This window comes from Psittacula echo (assembly GCF_963264785.1).
Source record: "Psittacula echo genome assembly, chromosome: 27".
Classification (NCBI taxonomy): domain Eukaryota; kingdom Metazoa; phylum Chordata; class Aves; order Psittaciformes; family Psittacidae; genus Psittacula; species Psittacula echo.
Window position 1 is genome coordinate 1344193 of NC_137762.1, and position 14782 is coordinate 1358974.

At 66.2% G+C, this 14782-nt stretch overlaps 3 protein-coding genes across 5 annotated transcripts; 2 read left to right on the forward strand and 1 right to left on the reverse strand.

The window, feature by feature from the left end:
* Positions 1 to 145: 145 nt before the first annotated feature.
* On the reverse strand, positions 146 to 8311 carry RNF41 (ring finger protein 41). Of its 2 annotated transcripts, none has more exons than XM_080635470.1 (7): positions 8214 to 8311; positions 6563 to 6682; positions 4675 to 4787; positions 2627 to 2898; positions 1972 to 2107; positions 1666 to 1769; positions 146 to 1294 (listed from the first exon to the last, which is right to left on the reverse strand). In XM_080635470.1, the coding sequence occupies exons 3-7, from the start codon at positions 4762 to 4764 to the stop codon at positions 943 to 945; spliced, it is 954 nt and encodes a 317-aa protein (XP_080491596.1). In that variant the 5' UTR covers positions 4765 to 4787; positions 6563 to 6682; positions 8214 to 8311; the 3' UTR covers positions 146 to 942. The 2 variants fall into 2 exon arrangements, with proteins under 2 accessions (XP_080491596.1, XP_080491597.1); XM_080635471.1 differs by having other exon boundaries at positions 8166 to 8264.
* Positions 8312 to 8393: 82 nt separating this feature from the next.
* Positions 8394 to 10036, forward strand: NABP2 (nucleic acid binding protein 2; the record flags this gene model as incomplete). 2 transcript variants are annotated; one of them, XM_080635527.1, is made up of 7 exons in its annotated part: positions 8394 to 8445; positions 8580 to 8674; positions 8759 to 8897; positions 9271 to 9342; positions 9420 to 9501; positions 9742 to 9808; positions 9909 to 10036. In XM_080635527.1, the coding sequence occupies exons 2-7, from the start codon at positions 8596 to 8598 to the stop codon at positions 10034 to 10036; spliced, it is 567 nt and encodes a 188-aa protein (XP_080491653.1). In that variant the 5' UTR covers positions 8394 to 8445; positions 8580 to 8595. The 2 variants fall into 2 exon arrangements, with proteins under 2 accessions (XP_080491653.1, XP_080491654.1); XM_080635528.1 differs by lacking the exon at positions 9271 to 9342.
* Positions 10037 to 10659: 623 nt separating this feature from the next.
* SLC39A5 (solute carrier family 39 member 5) lies at positions 10660 to 14197 on the forward strand (the record flags this gene model as incomplete). Its single annotated transcript, XM_080635406.1, has 10 exons — positions 10660 to 10967; positions 11054 to 11201; positions 11296 to 11470; positions 11983 to 12152; positions 12227 to 12361; positions 12450 to 12498; positions 12582 to 12758; positions 13632 to 13712; positions 13783 to 13973; positions 14048 to 14197. 10 exons carry the CDS (start codon positions 10660 to 10662, stop codon positions 14195 to 14197), a joined length of 1584 nt encoding a protein of 527 aa, XP_080491532.1.
* Positions 14198 to 14782: the final 585 nt, after the last annotated feature.

A 14782-nucleotide genomic window follows, 5' to 3' on the forward strand; every position in this document is an offset into this window, starting at 1 on the left:
CGCCGTTTCCCGTTATCCCGGTGGGAACGGGGCTTGAACGGGAGCGGAGGGAGCGGAGGGCGAAGGAGCGCGGTAACGGGGGAGGGGGGGGGGGAATGCAGTGGGAGCCGGCCTAGGCGCAGCGCGGCGGTGGCAAGCGCGGGAGTCACGGTGGCCGAGTGGTTAAGGCGTTGGACTCGAAATCCAATGGGGTTTCCCCGCACAGGTTCGAATCCTGTCCGTGACGCGACCGCTCCTTTTGCGGGGGGGCGTTGCGGAATTCCCGCACCCGCGACCCGCTCTTTTCCATGCGGGTTTGGGAACGGGGAGGGGGGGTTTCCTTATGGGATTCCACCCCCTCCCCTCCTAATACCCTCCAATGGAGGCAGCACAACCCAATCCCCCCGCCCCGCCCCAGCATGGAGCTAAAGGAAGGAGAACGCCGTTTATTGATCGCTGCAGCCCCGTCCCCACCGGGGCAGGAAATCCGGTTAAACCAACCGAAACGGCCAATAAATTAAAAGGTCCCGAGGGGAGCGAGGGGACGGGACCGGTCCCCGAGCCCTGGGACTGGTCCTCGAGCCCCGGGACCGGCCCCCGAGCCCCGGGACCGGCCCTTAGGGTCCGGTCCCGGGACTCGGGGGCCCGTCCCAGGGCTCCCATCAGCGCCTGATGGGGCAATGGAACCAAGAGAAGGACAAAGCCAAACCGGACCCACGGGCACTGAAAGGAAGAGCAAGCGAACGGGAGCCACCCAAGGGGTGCATGCACGGAGCGAGGGGCCGGGGGTGCTGAGCCCCCGTCGGCTGCCGTAAGGCTTGGGGGATCCAGAGGGAGAAGAGACGGGTCCAGAGCCGGAGCTGGACCAGGAGTCCATGGGGTGGCTCCTTGGAAGCGCCGGGGCTGAGCACGGCGGCGAGGACGGAGGCGGCTCCATCGTCCCCGCGCCGCGCTCGGGGGCCTTCAGATCTCCTCGACGCCGTGGGCGAAGATCATGACGAGCCCCGGCTCCAGGACCATGTCCTCGCCCATGTGCTGGTTCTCGCAGGCCATCACCACCACCGCCTGCTTGCCGGGGATGCGCTTGGCCACGTAGTTCTCGTAGTAGCGCCGGTTCATTTGCCGCGTCTCCAGCGTGGCCAGGCCCTGGGGCCAGTTGCGCTCGTGCGCGTTCTCGATGAGCTCGTTGGTGATGGACGGGGGGCAGCCGCTCTCCACCAGCGAGCGCTTGATGACGGCCTGGAGCACGGCGTCGGGCGTCGAGATCATCCCCCCCCAGCGCGTCACCCGCGCCGGCTGCAGCGAGTTCACCCACCTGCGGGCACGGCGCGGGCAGGATGAGGGCCCGGGGCTCTGCTGCCGCACCCCTGGGTCCAGCCTGGCCCTTGAGCGCTGCCAGGGATGGGGCAGCCAAACCTGGCTCAGCTCCAACGGGAACCCGTTCCAGTTTGAACCCATCACCCCTTGCGTGTCCCCCCCCTTCAGCCAAGCAGGCCCCAGCTGCAGATTCAGCCCCCCCCCGGCCCGATGTGGTCAGAAGCTGCTTCCTTCCCAAGGAGGAAGGAATCCGGCAGCTTCCTGCTCAGGATGCAGGTGGGAAGCTGTGAATGCTCCATTGTGCCAGCAGCTCCAGCACCAACCCCCCCGCCCCCCCCCCCGAGGGCCCCTTTCACCCCAAGCACTTACTCCAGGATCTCATTGTACTCAATGGTCTCCTCCAGGTTCTGCAGGTTGGGGTTGACGCTGCGGATGGCGCGCATGTAGGCCTTGAGCAGTTGGATGTCCCTCTTCTACAACGACATTGAGGGCGGGAGGGACCTTCCCATCATCACTGCTATGGTACGAGGTGCCCCACGGCACCTGCAGCCACCTCCTTCACCCTGGGGTCCCTATGGGTATCCCTGTGGGCATCCCTATGGGCATCGCTATGCCCATCCCCGTGGGCAGCCCTACGGACATCCCTCGGGCATCCCCTGGCACACACGGACCCACCTGCTCAGCCAGTTGGTGCTTGTGCTCCGCTGAGGTCTTCTCCAGCTCCGCGATCCTGGTCTGCTGCTGCTGCACCACGGATCGCAAGTGCTTGATGCAGTTGTGGTTGGGGAGCTCGTCCTTGGGCATTTCCAAGCTGGGGAGGAGGACGGGACAAGGAGAAGGGAAGGGAGTTACACGGCAGAGCCCTCAGCATCGCCATGGGAACAGGCTCCAGGATGAATCCAGCCGGGAGATGCTGGAAGCTGGGACGGGTGCAGGAGCACCGGCTCCCTGCAGGGGATGAGCTGTGGCAGGCAATGGGGATGTTCCAGGGCTCCCAACCGGGTCCCACACCCAAACCTCCTTCATCCGAGCTCGGATGTGTGCCGAGCCGATCCATCCACGCATCCAGGCTGGATGCCTACTGCACATGGGTGGGAATGGGACGGGCACCAAGAGCTCCCACTGGAGCTTGCCCTGGAGCTGAAATGGCTCTGGATGGATCCCGGAGCTGGCTTCCAACCAACAGCACAAAGGATGGGTTCCCCTCCACCACAACCTGCCCATAGGAACCACGGCCCCAGAGCCCGGCTTGGGTTGAACGGAGCCTACAGCAAGGCAGGGAGCAAGAGGCCGGGTTCGTGTCCCACCCCCTTCAGCAGGAAGGGCTCACCCGCAGCCCTGCTCGCAGGTGACGGGGCGCTTGGGGTTGTGCTCGCAGTCGTTGAGGTGAGCCATGAGGTTGTCGAGGCGCACGACGGCCGTGCAGCCGAAGACGGCGTTGTCGCAGGTGATCTGCAGCTTGGAGAGCATGTTCCGCATGATGCGCGGCACGGGCCGGAGGTGCGCGACCGTCACCACGCTGCGGTCCACGGGGCACGTCTGCTGCTGCGAGAACCACTGCGTGATGCAGGCATTGCAGAAGGCGTGCTCGCAGTGGGGAGCCTGCGGGAGCAAGGGCAGCGGTGACGGAGAGCACTGGAGCAGCGTGAGTCAGGATCAGCGCAGCACTGGATCATCGTTGATGCAAAGGAGCAGAGCATCACTGGACATTGAGTCAACATCAGAGCATCATCGAGCTCAAGGATCAGAGCATCACTGAGTCAGGATGAGAGCAGCAGTGGATCATTGATCCAAAGGATCAGAGCATCATCGGATCACTGAGCCAAAGGACCAGAGCATCATTGGATCATTGATCCGGAGGATCAGAGCATCACTGGATCAGAGCATCGAGTCAGGATGAGGGCATCACTGGATCATTGATCCAAAGGATCAAGGCATCACTGGATCATTGATCCAGAGTGTCAGGCCATCACTGGATCATTGAGCCAAAGGATCAGGGCATCACTGGATCATAGGATCAAGGCATCATTGGATCATTGATCCAAAGGACCAGAGCACCATTGGATCACTGAGCCAGAGGATCAGAGCATCATGGGACCATTGATCCGGAGGATGAGGACATCACTGGATCATTGATCAAGACCTGGAGTCAGGTCAGAGCATCGCTGGATCATTGACTCCACTGGGCTGGAAAAGAGCCTGAAGACCAAATCCAAGCCTCACGTCAGGAAGCGCAGGGACAGGACAGGGGCAGATGGGATCAAACCGGAGCAGTTTAACCCCGTGCACAGACCCCTGATGCCCACACAGGAGTGAGAGCCCCACCGGGACCAGAGCCCTCCTCCCTGCCCTGGATCAGGAGGTGCCCATCACCCCCCCCAGCCACACGGAGCCTTCCCAGAGCAGCTCCCGGTGCTGCTCCCGCCGGGAAGGGGCACAGGCGATGGGATGAGCCGGTGCTCCAAAGGTCACCTCCCTCTATTGACACAGCTGAGCCCTGCTCCCGCTTTCAGCCTGCACTGCCGGGAGCAAGGAATGACGAAGGGAACCAGGACACAGCGACGGGCTGGGCAGGGAAGGCATTCAGAGCAGCCCAAGGAGGAGGACTTGGGGGTCTTGGTCAATGAGCAAACGAACATGAGCCGGCTGCAGTGTGCAGAAAGCAACCGTATCCTGGGCTGCATCAAGAGGAGCGTGAGCAGCAGGTCATGGAGGTGATCCTGCCCCTCTACTCTGCTCTCGGGAGACCTCCCTTGGAGCACTGTGTGCGGTTCTGGTGTCCTCAACATAAAAAGGACATGGAACTGTTGGAACAAGTCCAGAGGAGGCCATGAGGATGAGCAGGGGACTGGAGCACCTCCTGTATGGAGACAGGCTGAGAGAGTTGGGGCTGTTCTCTCCCGCATGGAGACCTCAGAGCAGCCTTCCAGTATCTGAAGGGGGCCTACAAGGATGCTGGGGATGGACTCTTCCTCAGGGACTGCAGTGACAGGACAAGGGGGAACGGGTTCAAACTGAAACAGGGAAAGTTTAGATTGGATCTAAGGAGGAAGTTCTTTACTGTGAGGGTGCTGAGGCACTGGAATGGGTTGCCCAGGGATGCTGTGAATGCTCCATCCCTGGCAGTGTTCAAGGCCAGGCTGGATGAGGCCTTGGGTGGCCTGGTTTAGTGGGAGGTGTCCCTGCCCACGGCAGGGGGTTGGAGCTGGCTGTGGTTAAGCTCCTTCCCAACCCTGACTATTCCGTGGTCCTGACTCCAAACCCATCCCAGGCTTCTCCCTTCCAGCCCCTCCCTTCCTCCCCTTCTGCTGCCCCAAAGCAGGAGCGGGGGCTCTGGGAGCCCCTGGAGCCTGCAGCAGTGTCCCTATGGGAACGCACCTGCACGGGCTCCTCCAGGACGCCGCTGCAGATGGGGCAGATGAGGTCCTCGTCCACATCCCCCTGGAAGCGCGCGACATCGTACCCCATCGCTCAGCACCGGCTCCGGGACCCTGCGCACGGAGACACCGGCGGGAACGGGAGCACCCCACGGGCAGCCATGGCGGAGGGCGCCGAGCCCAGCGCCCCCGTTCCCAAAGCCCATCCCAAGGACGCCGTTCCCAGCTCCTCGCCCGGTGCCGGAGCCCACCGGGAGCTCAGCCCCGGCGCTTCCCGGCTCCGCTGCGGCTTCTCCTCCTCCTCCTCTCCCATCCCCATCCCCAGCAAAGCCGGTCCCAAGGGGCGCAGCCACGGGGATCCCATTGCAGGTAATGGAGGTCCCCCCCCGCACCAGCACCGGGAGCCCCGGGAACAAGGGCACGTGGATGCTTCCGGAGGCTCCAACAGGGACACGGCCGAGCCCGCGCCCAAGCTGCTCGTCCAGCTCCATGGCCTTCCCTTGGGATTCTCCCCCCCATCCCTTTAGCGGCCGCTCCCAGCTCAAGCCTCGGCAGCTCCATTGGGTTCAAGCCCGCCTGGATGCTGGGACCATCCTGACTCCACGAGCATCCTGCACGGGCATCCCAGCACCCAAAGGGAAGCGCACTCGGTGCCACCTCTTCAGAGCCACACTCCTGAGCTTTGCTCCTTCCCAATCCCAACATGGTCCCGGGAACAACGACCCAGGCAAGATCCAAGCGGATGCCTTCATATCCATTGGGAAAACGGCTTTAAAGGGGGAGACTGCGACGGGATTGGGGGCAGCTCTTCCCTGTGAGGGTGGTGGGACATGGGATGGGTTGAACCGGGATAGGGACTGGGATAGGGACTGGGATAGGGACTGGGATAAGGCACTTCCCCCCCTTCTCTTCCTTCCCTTTGCCTTGTGATCCTGCTCCAGCCTCGTCCCTGCCGACTGGGATCGCCTTGGCCAGGAGCACCAAGGGCTTGATGGGATGGGAGAGGATCCGGGATTCCCAATCGGAAGCACTCTGGCATTCCATGGGACATGCCAGCCCTTTCCCAATGCTTCCCAGAAGCCCTTGGGGAACAGAGAGGAACGAGGAAGGCAACGGACGGGAATGATGCGGATGCTGCCTTGGAAGAGGCCTGGATCCAAGTGGATCCAAGTGGAACCGGGACAGCTCCACACTGGGAGGAACCAACCCAAGGCCGCCCGCGCCGGCATTCCCGCGGTGAGGAAGCAGGACCCATCTCCAGGGGCTCCACCTGGGAAGCGCTGCTCGCACACAGGATTGTGCCCCAAGGCACATCCCAGAATCCCTTTGGGAACGCCGCACAGCTCCCATTGTGCCCCACAGAGCATTCCAAGCGCGGGCATTCCTCCGCCTCTTCCCGCCTTGCTCCGGGTGCTTTTCCCAGGAATTCCCGCTTTGGGAACCATTGGAGAGCTTCGAATTCCCAACCCCATTGCTCCATGGAGAGATTCCCAAACCAGTTCAGTTGCGTCCCCCCCCCCCCACCGTGACCCATCCCATAATAACGGGGGGGAGCAGCAGCTGGAGGAGCTTTAAGGCCCCTTCCCAGAGAAAGGATTCCAGGATTCCGGCAGGGCTGGACGGGCTCAACCCTGCCCATGGATCGGTGCCGGAGCTGCTCCCATAGGGAACCAGGACCCCAAGGAGCCGAGTCCCAGGCAGGGGCGCTTCGGGAGCCCCTGGCACTGGAATTCCTTGGAATCCTCTGGAATTTGCGGCCCTTTCCCTGCCGACACCGATCGGGAGCCGCGTCCTTCCCCGGGCACTGCGCCAGCAGCGGGGTTGGATCCCGTATAAAAGCTGGAACGTTCCCAATGGCTCATCCCTCGGGATAACGGGAAGGGCTTTACCTTGCGCGGCAGAATTCCTGGCGGAGCGGCGCGGCGCCAGGCGGGGCTCTCTCGGGGCAGCGCCGCGCTCCCAAGGGCCCATCTTTTCCCCTTCCTCTTCCACAATTCCCAGCGCCCTTCCTGGAATGCCGGGAGCCGCGGGTCAGGAGCCGGCGGCAGGGAAGGGAAGGGGCTGGGAAGGCTCCATCCCTGCGGCCAGGGGCTGCCGGGAGCCGGCCCTGGAGGATCCCAAGCTCCTTCCCAACCCCAACCATGCCATGAGCAGGGAAGGGAGGTCGGGAGCTGCCCCCGCGTCCCGCTTCTGCCATTGGAATGGGAAGAACAAAGCTCCCAACCCCCCCATTGGCACAATGCAAGCAAGCCCTTGAGTGAAAACCCCCTCTGCGTGTTCCCAATGGGAATAACCCCCCCCTCTGGGTGTTCCCAATGGGAATAACCCCCCCTCTGGGTGTTCCCAATGGGAATAACCCCCCCTCGGGTGCTCCCAATGGGAATAACCCCCTCCTCTGGGTGTTCCCAATGGGAATAACCCCCCCTCTGGGTGTTCCCAATGGGAATAACCCCCTCCTCTGGGTGTTCCCAATGGGAATAACCCCCCCTCTGCGTGTTCCCAATGGGAATAACCCCCCCTCTGGGTGTTCCCAATGGGAATAACCCCCCCTCGGGTGCTCCCAATAGGAATAACCCCCTCCTCTGGGTGTTCCCAATGGGAATAACCCCCTCCTCTGGGTGCTCCCAATAGGAATAACCCCCTCCTCTGGGTGCTCCCAATAGGAATAACCCCCTCCTTTGGGTGCTCCCAATGGGAATAACCCCCCCCTTTTGGTGCTCCCAATGGGAATAACTCCCCCTTTGGGTGTTCCCAGTGGGAATAACCCCCTCCTCTGGGTGTTCCCAATGGGAATAACCCCCTCCTTTGGGTGTTCCCAATGGGAATAACCCCCCCCCCGGGTGCTCCCAATGGGAATAACCCCCTCCTTTCGGTGCTCCCAATGGGAATAACCCCCCCCCGGGTGCTCCCAATGGGAATAACCCCCCCCTTTGGGTGCTCCCAATGGGAATAACTCCCCCTTTGGGTGTTCCCAATGGGAATAACTCCCCCTTTGGGTGTTCCCAATGGGAATAACCCCCCCCCGGGTGCTCCCAATGGGAATAAACCCCTCCTTTGGGTGCTCCCAATGGGAATAACTCCCCCTTTGGGTGCTCCCAATGGGAATAAACCCCTCCTTTGGGTGCTCCCAATGGGAATAACTCCCCCTTTGGGTGCTCCCAACGGGAATAAACCCCTCCTTTGGGTGCTCCCAATGGGAATAACTCCCCCTTTGGGTGTTCCCAATGGGAATAACCCCCTCTCTGGGTGTTTCCATAAGGAATAAACCCCCCTCTGCGTGCTCCCATTGGGAATAACCAAGACCTGGGCCCACCCCAGCCCTTACGGACACCGCACTTCGGGCTCGTTACCCCTCAGACCGGAGGGGACCGGGCCCCACCGCGGCGCCTCCAGCCCCGGATCCCCTTGGGAGCAATGGGGCGGAGCGATCCCCCCCCCAACCACCCCCAATGGGGCCTGGTTCCACCCTTCCGCCCCCCGGCGCGCCCTCACCCCCTAAGGCCGCCCCGAGGCCTCGGTCCCGGTCCCGGCCCCGCTCACCGGCTCCCGCCGGGCCCGGCGCGGCCTCCAGCGCGGCTCCGCACCCCCGGAAGCGCCACCCCGGAAGAGCCGCTCTGCTCCCTGACTCGGTGGATTTCTTCCCTTAAGTCCCGCCCTCCCGACGCCACCATTGGCTGACGGCTCCGCGCTCCTGCGAGCTGATTGGCTGCCGCGGGTGGTGGCTGGGACGCTTCCGGGTGTGCCCGCGGTAGCGGCGGCGGTGCGGGGCCAGGTGAGCGCGCGTAGACGGGACGGGGGGGGGACAGCGGCGCGGGTGCGTGCGCGCCCCCTGGCGGCGGGGCGGCAGGGCAGCGCCGGTGCCGTGTCCCGGTGCCTCCATCCCCGGTGTCCCGGTGCCCTCCGCAGAGCCCCGTTGAGCACCATGAGCACCGAGACGTTGGTGAAGGACGTGAAACCGGGGCTGAAGAACCTCAACCTCATCCTCATCGTGCTGGAGACCGGTGCGTGCGGTGCGATGGGGGGGGGGGGGGGAGTCCCGGTAACCCCCGTTCCTGGAACCCCCCCATCCCGTTTTCCCCCCCCAGGGAGGGTAACGAAGACCAAGGACGGACACGAGGTGCGGACGTGTAAAGTGGCCGATAAGAGCGGGAGCATCAACATCTCCGTGTGGGACGACGTCGGGAACCTCATCCAGCCCGGGGACATCATCCGGCTCACCAAGGGGTGCGGGGGGACCGGGCGGACCGGGGCCTGCGGGGTAGGGATGGGACCGGGGTCTATGGGATGGGACTGGTGCCTATGGGATAGCGATGGGAACCGGGGGTACCAGTCCCTATGGGGTATGCATGGGACCTGGGGTACTGGTGCCTATGGGATAAGGATGCAACCCGGTGTCTGTGGGATAGGGATGAGAACTGGGGGTACCGGTGCCTATGGGGTAGGGATGGGGACCGGGGTCTGTGGGGTGCGGATGGGACCTGGGGTACCGGTGCCTATGGGATACGGATGCGGACCAGTGTCTGTGGGGTAGGGATGGGGACCGGAGGTATCGGTCCCTATGGGGCACCCCTGGCCTGACCCCCCCTTGCCCCCCCAGGTACGCGTCCGTCTTCAAGGGCTGCCTCACGCTGTACACGGGGCGCGGGGGGGACCTGCAGAAGATCGGAGAGTGAGGACGGGGCCGGCTTTGGGGGTGCTGGGGGGGGGCGATGGGGGGGACCCCACTGACCCCCCCCCCCCCGTCAGGTTCTGCATGGTCTATTCCGAGGTGCCCAACTTCAGCGAGCCCAACCCCGAGTACGCGGCGCAGCAATCGCAGAGCAAAGGGGTGAGGGGGGGCACAGAGGGGATGGGGGGGCACAGAGGGGATCGGGGGGGCACAGAGGGGATGGGAGGCAATGGGGATGGGGGGGCACAGAGGGGATGGGAGGCAATGGAGATGGGGGGGATAATGGGGATGGGGGGGTCACAGGAGATGGGGGTCACACAGTGGGGTCGGGGGGCTCACAGGTTGCGGGGGGGGCCCTGGTCTGGCCCCACACCGGGGGTTCCCCCATCTCCCCCCCAGGCCCAGAACGAGAGCGCGCCCCCGGCCCCCCCCCAGACGAGCCAAGGCCCCCCCGCGCCCCCCCCGGGTAGGTTCCGCATCCCCTTCCCCCCCCCCCCTTTTCCTTGTCCCCCCCCCCGAGGCCCCCATCCTGCTGCTTCCTCCCCCTCCCTCTGCTCCGCTTCCAGCCCCCGAGGGCCAGAACGGGAACGGGGCCCCCCCCGCGCACCCCCCCAGCGGCCGCATCACCCGCAGCCAGCCCGGGCACCCCCCGCTCAGCAACGGCAAAGAGACGCGGAGGAGCAGCAAGAGATAACGGGGCCCCCCCGCGGCACCGGCCCCTCTCGGGGGGGGGGGGGGGGTCCCGGCCCCCCACGTCCCACCCCTGCCTGGGGGGGGGTTAATAAAGGTTGAGCCCCCGCCGCTGCCTCAGCCCCATTGCGGGGTCCGGGCCCCGCACCGCGCCCTTTAAGCCCCCCCCCCCCCTCCATGCGTGGCCCCTCCCTGATGGGAGCAGCCCCACGGTGACCCTTGCCCCCCCCGGCTTGGGTGCAGCGAACGCGGTGCAGGGACCGGGCCCAGGTGAGCAAGGGGGGGGGGGGGGGCGGTGATACCGGTACCGCGGCGCGATGGGGGGGAGCGGGGACCACGCACCCCAAGGTGGGGGGGGCAGCACTGGGGGCTATGGGGCGGTGATGGAGGGGTCGCAGCCGCATGCATGGGGGGGGTTTGGACGCGCCCCATTGGTCTCCATTCCCCACCACCGGCGGTAACGGGGGGGGGGGGGTGCAGCGCCGTTATCACCCCGCGGTCAAACATTAACCCGGGCCTCCCCCCCCGCGCCCCGGTTGCAAAACCCCCGCCAAGGCCTCGCGTCTGCCGCGCCCCCCCCCCCCCCCCGGTTCCCGACCGCGTGTCCCCGGTGTCCCCGCAGCCCCCATGGGCGGCCGCGGGCTCCTGGTGCTGCCGCTGCTGCTGGCGCTGGGGAGCGCGGAGCACGGCGGGTACCTGCGGCGCCTCTTCGGGCACTACGGGGGGGCCAACGGGACGCTGCCGTCCGAGGGCCTGGCGCGGCTGCTCGGGAGCCTGGGGCTGGGCCGGGTGCGGGTGGTGCAGATCCAGCACGAGGAGCTGGGCCACGGCCACGTCAGCCACCTCGACCTGCTCGAGGTGCAGGAGGACAAGCACCGGCACCGGCACCCGCTATGGGAGCACGGCGGGGACCCGGGCACCGCGGCCCCGAACAGGTACCGCGGCCCCATCCTGCTCCTTGCCCCCCTCCCGTTCCATCGTGGTTGATGGGCTCGGGCTCACCCCGCGCTGTGCCCCGCAGCCCCCGACCCACCCGGGCTGAGAGCGCCCTGAAGCCGGTGCCCACCGAGCCCCCCGGGAGCCGCGGGGCCCCCCCGGTGCCGGGGCTGAGCCTGCTCGGGAGGGTCCTGGGCTTGGAGCCCTCCAGCGCTGAGCACCCGAACCACGACGTGAGCAGGGATGGGGCTGGGGGGGGGGGGGGGGGTTCGGTGTCACCATGGGGGGGACCCCCCCCTTGTCCCCCGCTCATCGCCGGCCCCGCAGTGCCTCAACGTGAGCCAGCTCCTGGTGAGCGTGGGGCTGGAGGCGGCGGCGCAGCTCACCCCGGAGCAGTTCTCGCTGCTCTGCCCGGCCCTGCTCTACCAGATCGACAGCCGCGTCTGCATCCAGCACAGCGACGATGTGGAGCTGCCCCCCCCCGGGGGGGGCCCGTGGGCAGGTAACCCCAGACCGGGGCCTGACCCTGGTCCCTGATCTCTCATCACCCATCCCTGTGTCCCCTGTGCCTGCAGCTCCATCCTCAGGTCCCCATGTGCCCCATTCCTGCAGCCCCCAAGGGCTGCTCCCTGAGCCTCTGGTACCCCATCAGCTGGACCCCACATCCACATCCCTGGCTCCCTCACCCCTCCATCATCAATCCCTGCATCTTGTCCCCATTCCCTGCATCCCCACGTTCCTCCCTTTCCCCATGTCCCATCCCTGGGTCCTCTCTACCGGCAGCCCCATCCTCAGGTCCCCGTGCTCCCCATCCCTGCATCCCCCAGGGTCTGGTCCCCGAGCCCCTGGTCCCTGAGCCTCTGGTCCCCCATCCCCTGGACCATGTGGGCTCTGTCCCTGGCTCCCCCATCATCCCCTCAGTGCCCTGTTCCCCAGCCCGCACCCCCACGTTCCTCCCTTTCCCCCTGCCTCCTCCCCGGGTCCTGCCCCGTCCCGGTCTCACCGGCCCCGCAGCGCTGGGCTGGGGGCTCTTGGCCGTCGCCTTCGTCAGCCTCCCCTCGGCGCTGGCCGTGGCGCTCGTCCCGCTCCTGAGCCGCAGCTTCTTCCACTCGCTCCTCGCCTTCCTGGTGGCCCTGGCCGTGGGGACGCTCTGCGGGGACGCCCTGCTCCACCTCTGGCCCCACGTAGGTACCGGAGCCCCCGCGTTACCGGGGCCGGAGGGGAGGGCACCGCTGAGCCGCGCATCCCCCGTGCCCAGGCGCAGGGGCAGCACCCGGAGGCGGCGGTGCCGGGACCCGCGGTGCTGCAGGGGCTGGCGGTGCTGGGCGGAATTTACCTCCTCTTCCTGCTCGAGCTGCTCCTGGGGATGCTGCGCCGGAGCCGCGAGGCCACGGTGAGGGCCGGAGGCACCGGGGGTTGGGAGGGGGGGGGGGTTGGGGCTTCCGGCTCCGCACCCGACGCCTCGATGGTGCCTTCAGCAGGGACCGAGCCCGGAGGCAGGCGCTGGGGTCCTGGCACCGCTAAGAGGAGGTAAAACCCCCCCCCCCCCACCACCTCCGGTACCGAGCAGCGGCCCCGGCCCCGGCGCCCACCCCGAGTCCCCCCCATCGCAGGGGCTGAGCCGCGCCCGACGGCGCCGGAGGCAGAGCTGGAGCTGGGGCCCCGCGGGGCCCCCCCCCACGGACACTCCCACGGCCCCGCGCTGCCCCCCAGCCCCGCGGCCGCAGACGTGGTGTGGATGGTGGTGCTGGGCGACGGGGTCCACAACCTGACCGACGGGCTGGCCATCGGTGAGGGCGGGAGGCGGGGAGGGGGAGGCACGGGCATGGGGACGCACGGGGATAAGGGAGGCACAGGGATAGGGATGCACAGGGATAAAGGATGCACAGGGATGGGGATGCACAGGGATAAAGGATGCACAGGGATGGGGATGCACAGGGATAAAGGATGCACAGGGATGGGGATGCACAGGGATGGGGATGCACAGGGATGGGGATGCACAGGGATAAAGGATGCACAGCGATAGGGATGCACAGGGATAGGGATGCACAGGGATGGGGATGCACAGGGATAGGGATGCACAGGGATGGGGATGCACAGGGATAGGGATGCACAGGGATAAAGGATGCACAGCGATAGGGATGCACAGGGATAGGGATGCACAGGGATGGGGATGCACAGGGATAGGGATGCACAGGGATAGGGATGCACAGGGATGGGGATGCACAGGGATGGGGATGCACAGGGATGGGTATGCACAGGGATGGGGATGCACAGGGATAGGGATGCACAGGGATGGGGATGCACAGGGATGGGGATGCACAGGGATAGGGATGCACAGGGATGGGGATTCACAGGGATGGGGATGCACAGGGATAGGGATGCACAGGGATGGGGATGCACAGGGATGGGGATGCACAGGGATAGGGATGCACAGGGATGGGGATGCACAGGGATAGGGATGCACAGGGATGGGGATGCACAGGGATGGGGATGCACAGCGATAGGTATCCACAGGGATAAAGGATGCACAGGGATGGGGATGCACAGGGATAGGGATGCACAGCGATAGGTATGCACAGGGGTAAAGGATGCACAGGTACAAGCTGTACCCGATGCACCGGGGACCGTGCAGGTCCGGTTCAAGTTCCCTCTTCCCGCAGGTGCCGCCTTCTCCCACAGCATCCCCAGCGGGCTCAGCACCGCTCTGGCCGTGCTCTGCCATGAGCTGCCCCACGAGCTCGGTACGTTCCTGCCCCCCAGCGCCCCCGCGGCCGTGGCACCCCACGAGCACCCACGTTCCCCCCTCCATAGGTGACCTGGCGGTGCTGCTGCGGGCGGGCACGGCCCCGCGCACCCTCCTGCTCCTCAACCTGCTCTCGGCTCTGCTCTCCTGCCTGGGGGCGGCGGGGGGGGCCGCCGTGGGGCAGAGCGCGGCTCACCTCACCCCATGGATCCTCACCCTCACCGCCGGCATCTTCCTCTACGTGGCTTTGGCCGATATGGTAAGGGGGCGGCAGTGGGGCGGCCGTGGGGCGGCGGTGGGGCCGGCGCCGGTGCTGACCCCGCTCTGCCCCAGCTCCCCGAGGCTGTGCGTCGCTCCGAGGGCCCCGATGAGGGCTCGTGGGGCCGCTTCCTCCTGCAGAACGCGGGGTTCCTGCTGGGCAGCGGCATCATGATGGGCATCGCCTTGGCCGAGGGGCACGTCCGCGCCTGGCTGCAGCCCTGAGCGGCCCCACGGCCCGGCTGCAAGAACGGGGGCAGCCCCCGGGACCGGGCATTGCCCCCGCAGCATCCCCGGGTGTTTCATCCCCATCCGGTCCCTCCATCCCTGCGGGGACGGGAGGGCCCCGGAGCGGACCCCGACGGCGTTTCCCCTTCTCCCTCCCCTTGGACCGGGGGCAGAGAGCGAGGGGGCATCGAAGCAACGGCGTTTTAATAAACGGAACTGATTCAAACGAGGGCGTCGGGTCCCGCTTCGCCCCCTCCGGTCCCGGTACCCCCCCCGTGGGGAGCGAGGAGGACGCGGTTGCCGCGGCAACGGCGGGATGCGAGGCCACGCCTCCATCCGCAACGACCAATCAGAAGAGGAGGCCACGCCCCTCCTGCGCCAGACCACGCCCCCCGGCGCTGTCTACGGAGGCGGTGCTGATGCACGGGGAGGGGCGAGAAACCCCCAAGATAGGGGGTACGAGGGTAAGCACCCCACAACATGACGTCAGCGATGACATCACACACACACCACCCCCCTTTCCCAACCGGAGGCACAGAGCGCCAGGCTTGGAGCTGTTATTACCCCCCCCCCAGAGGTGGG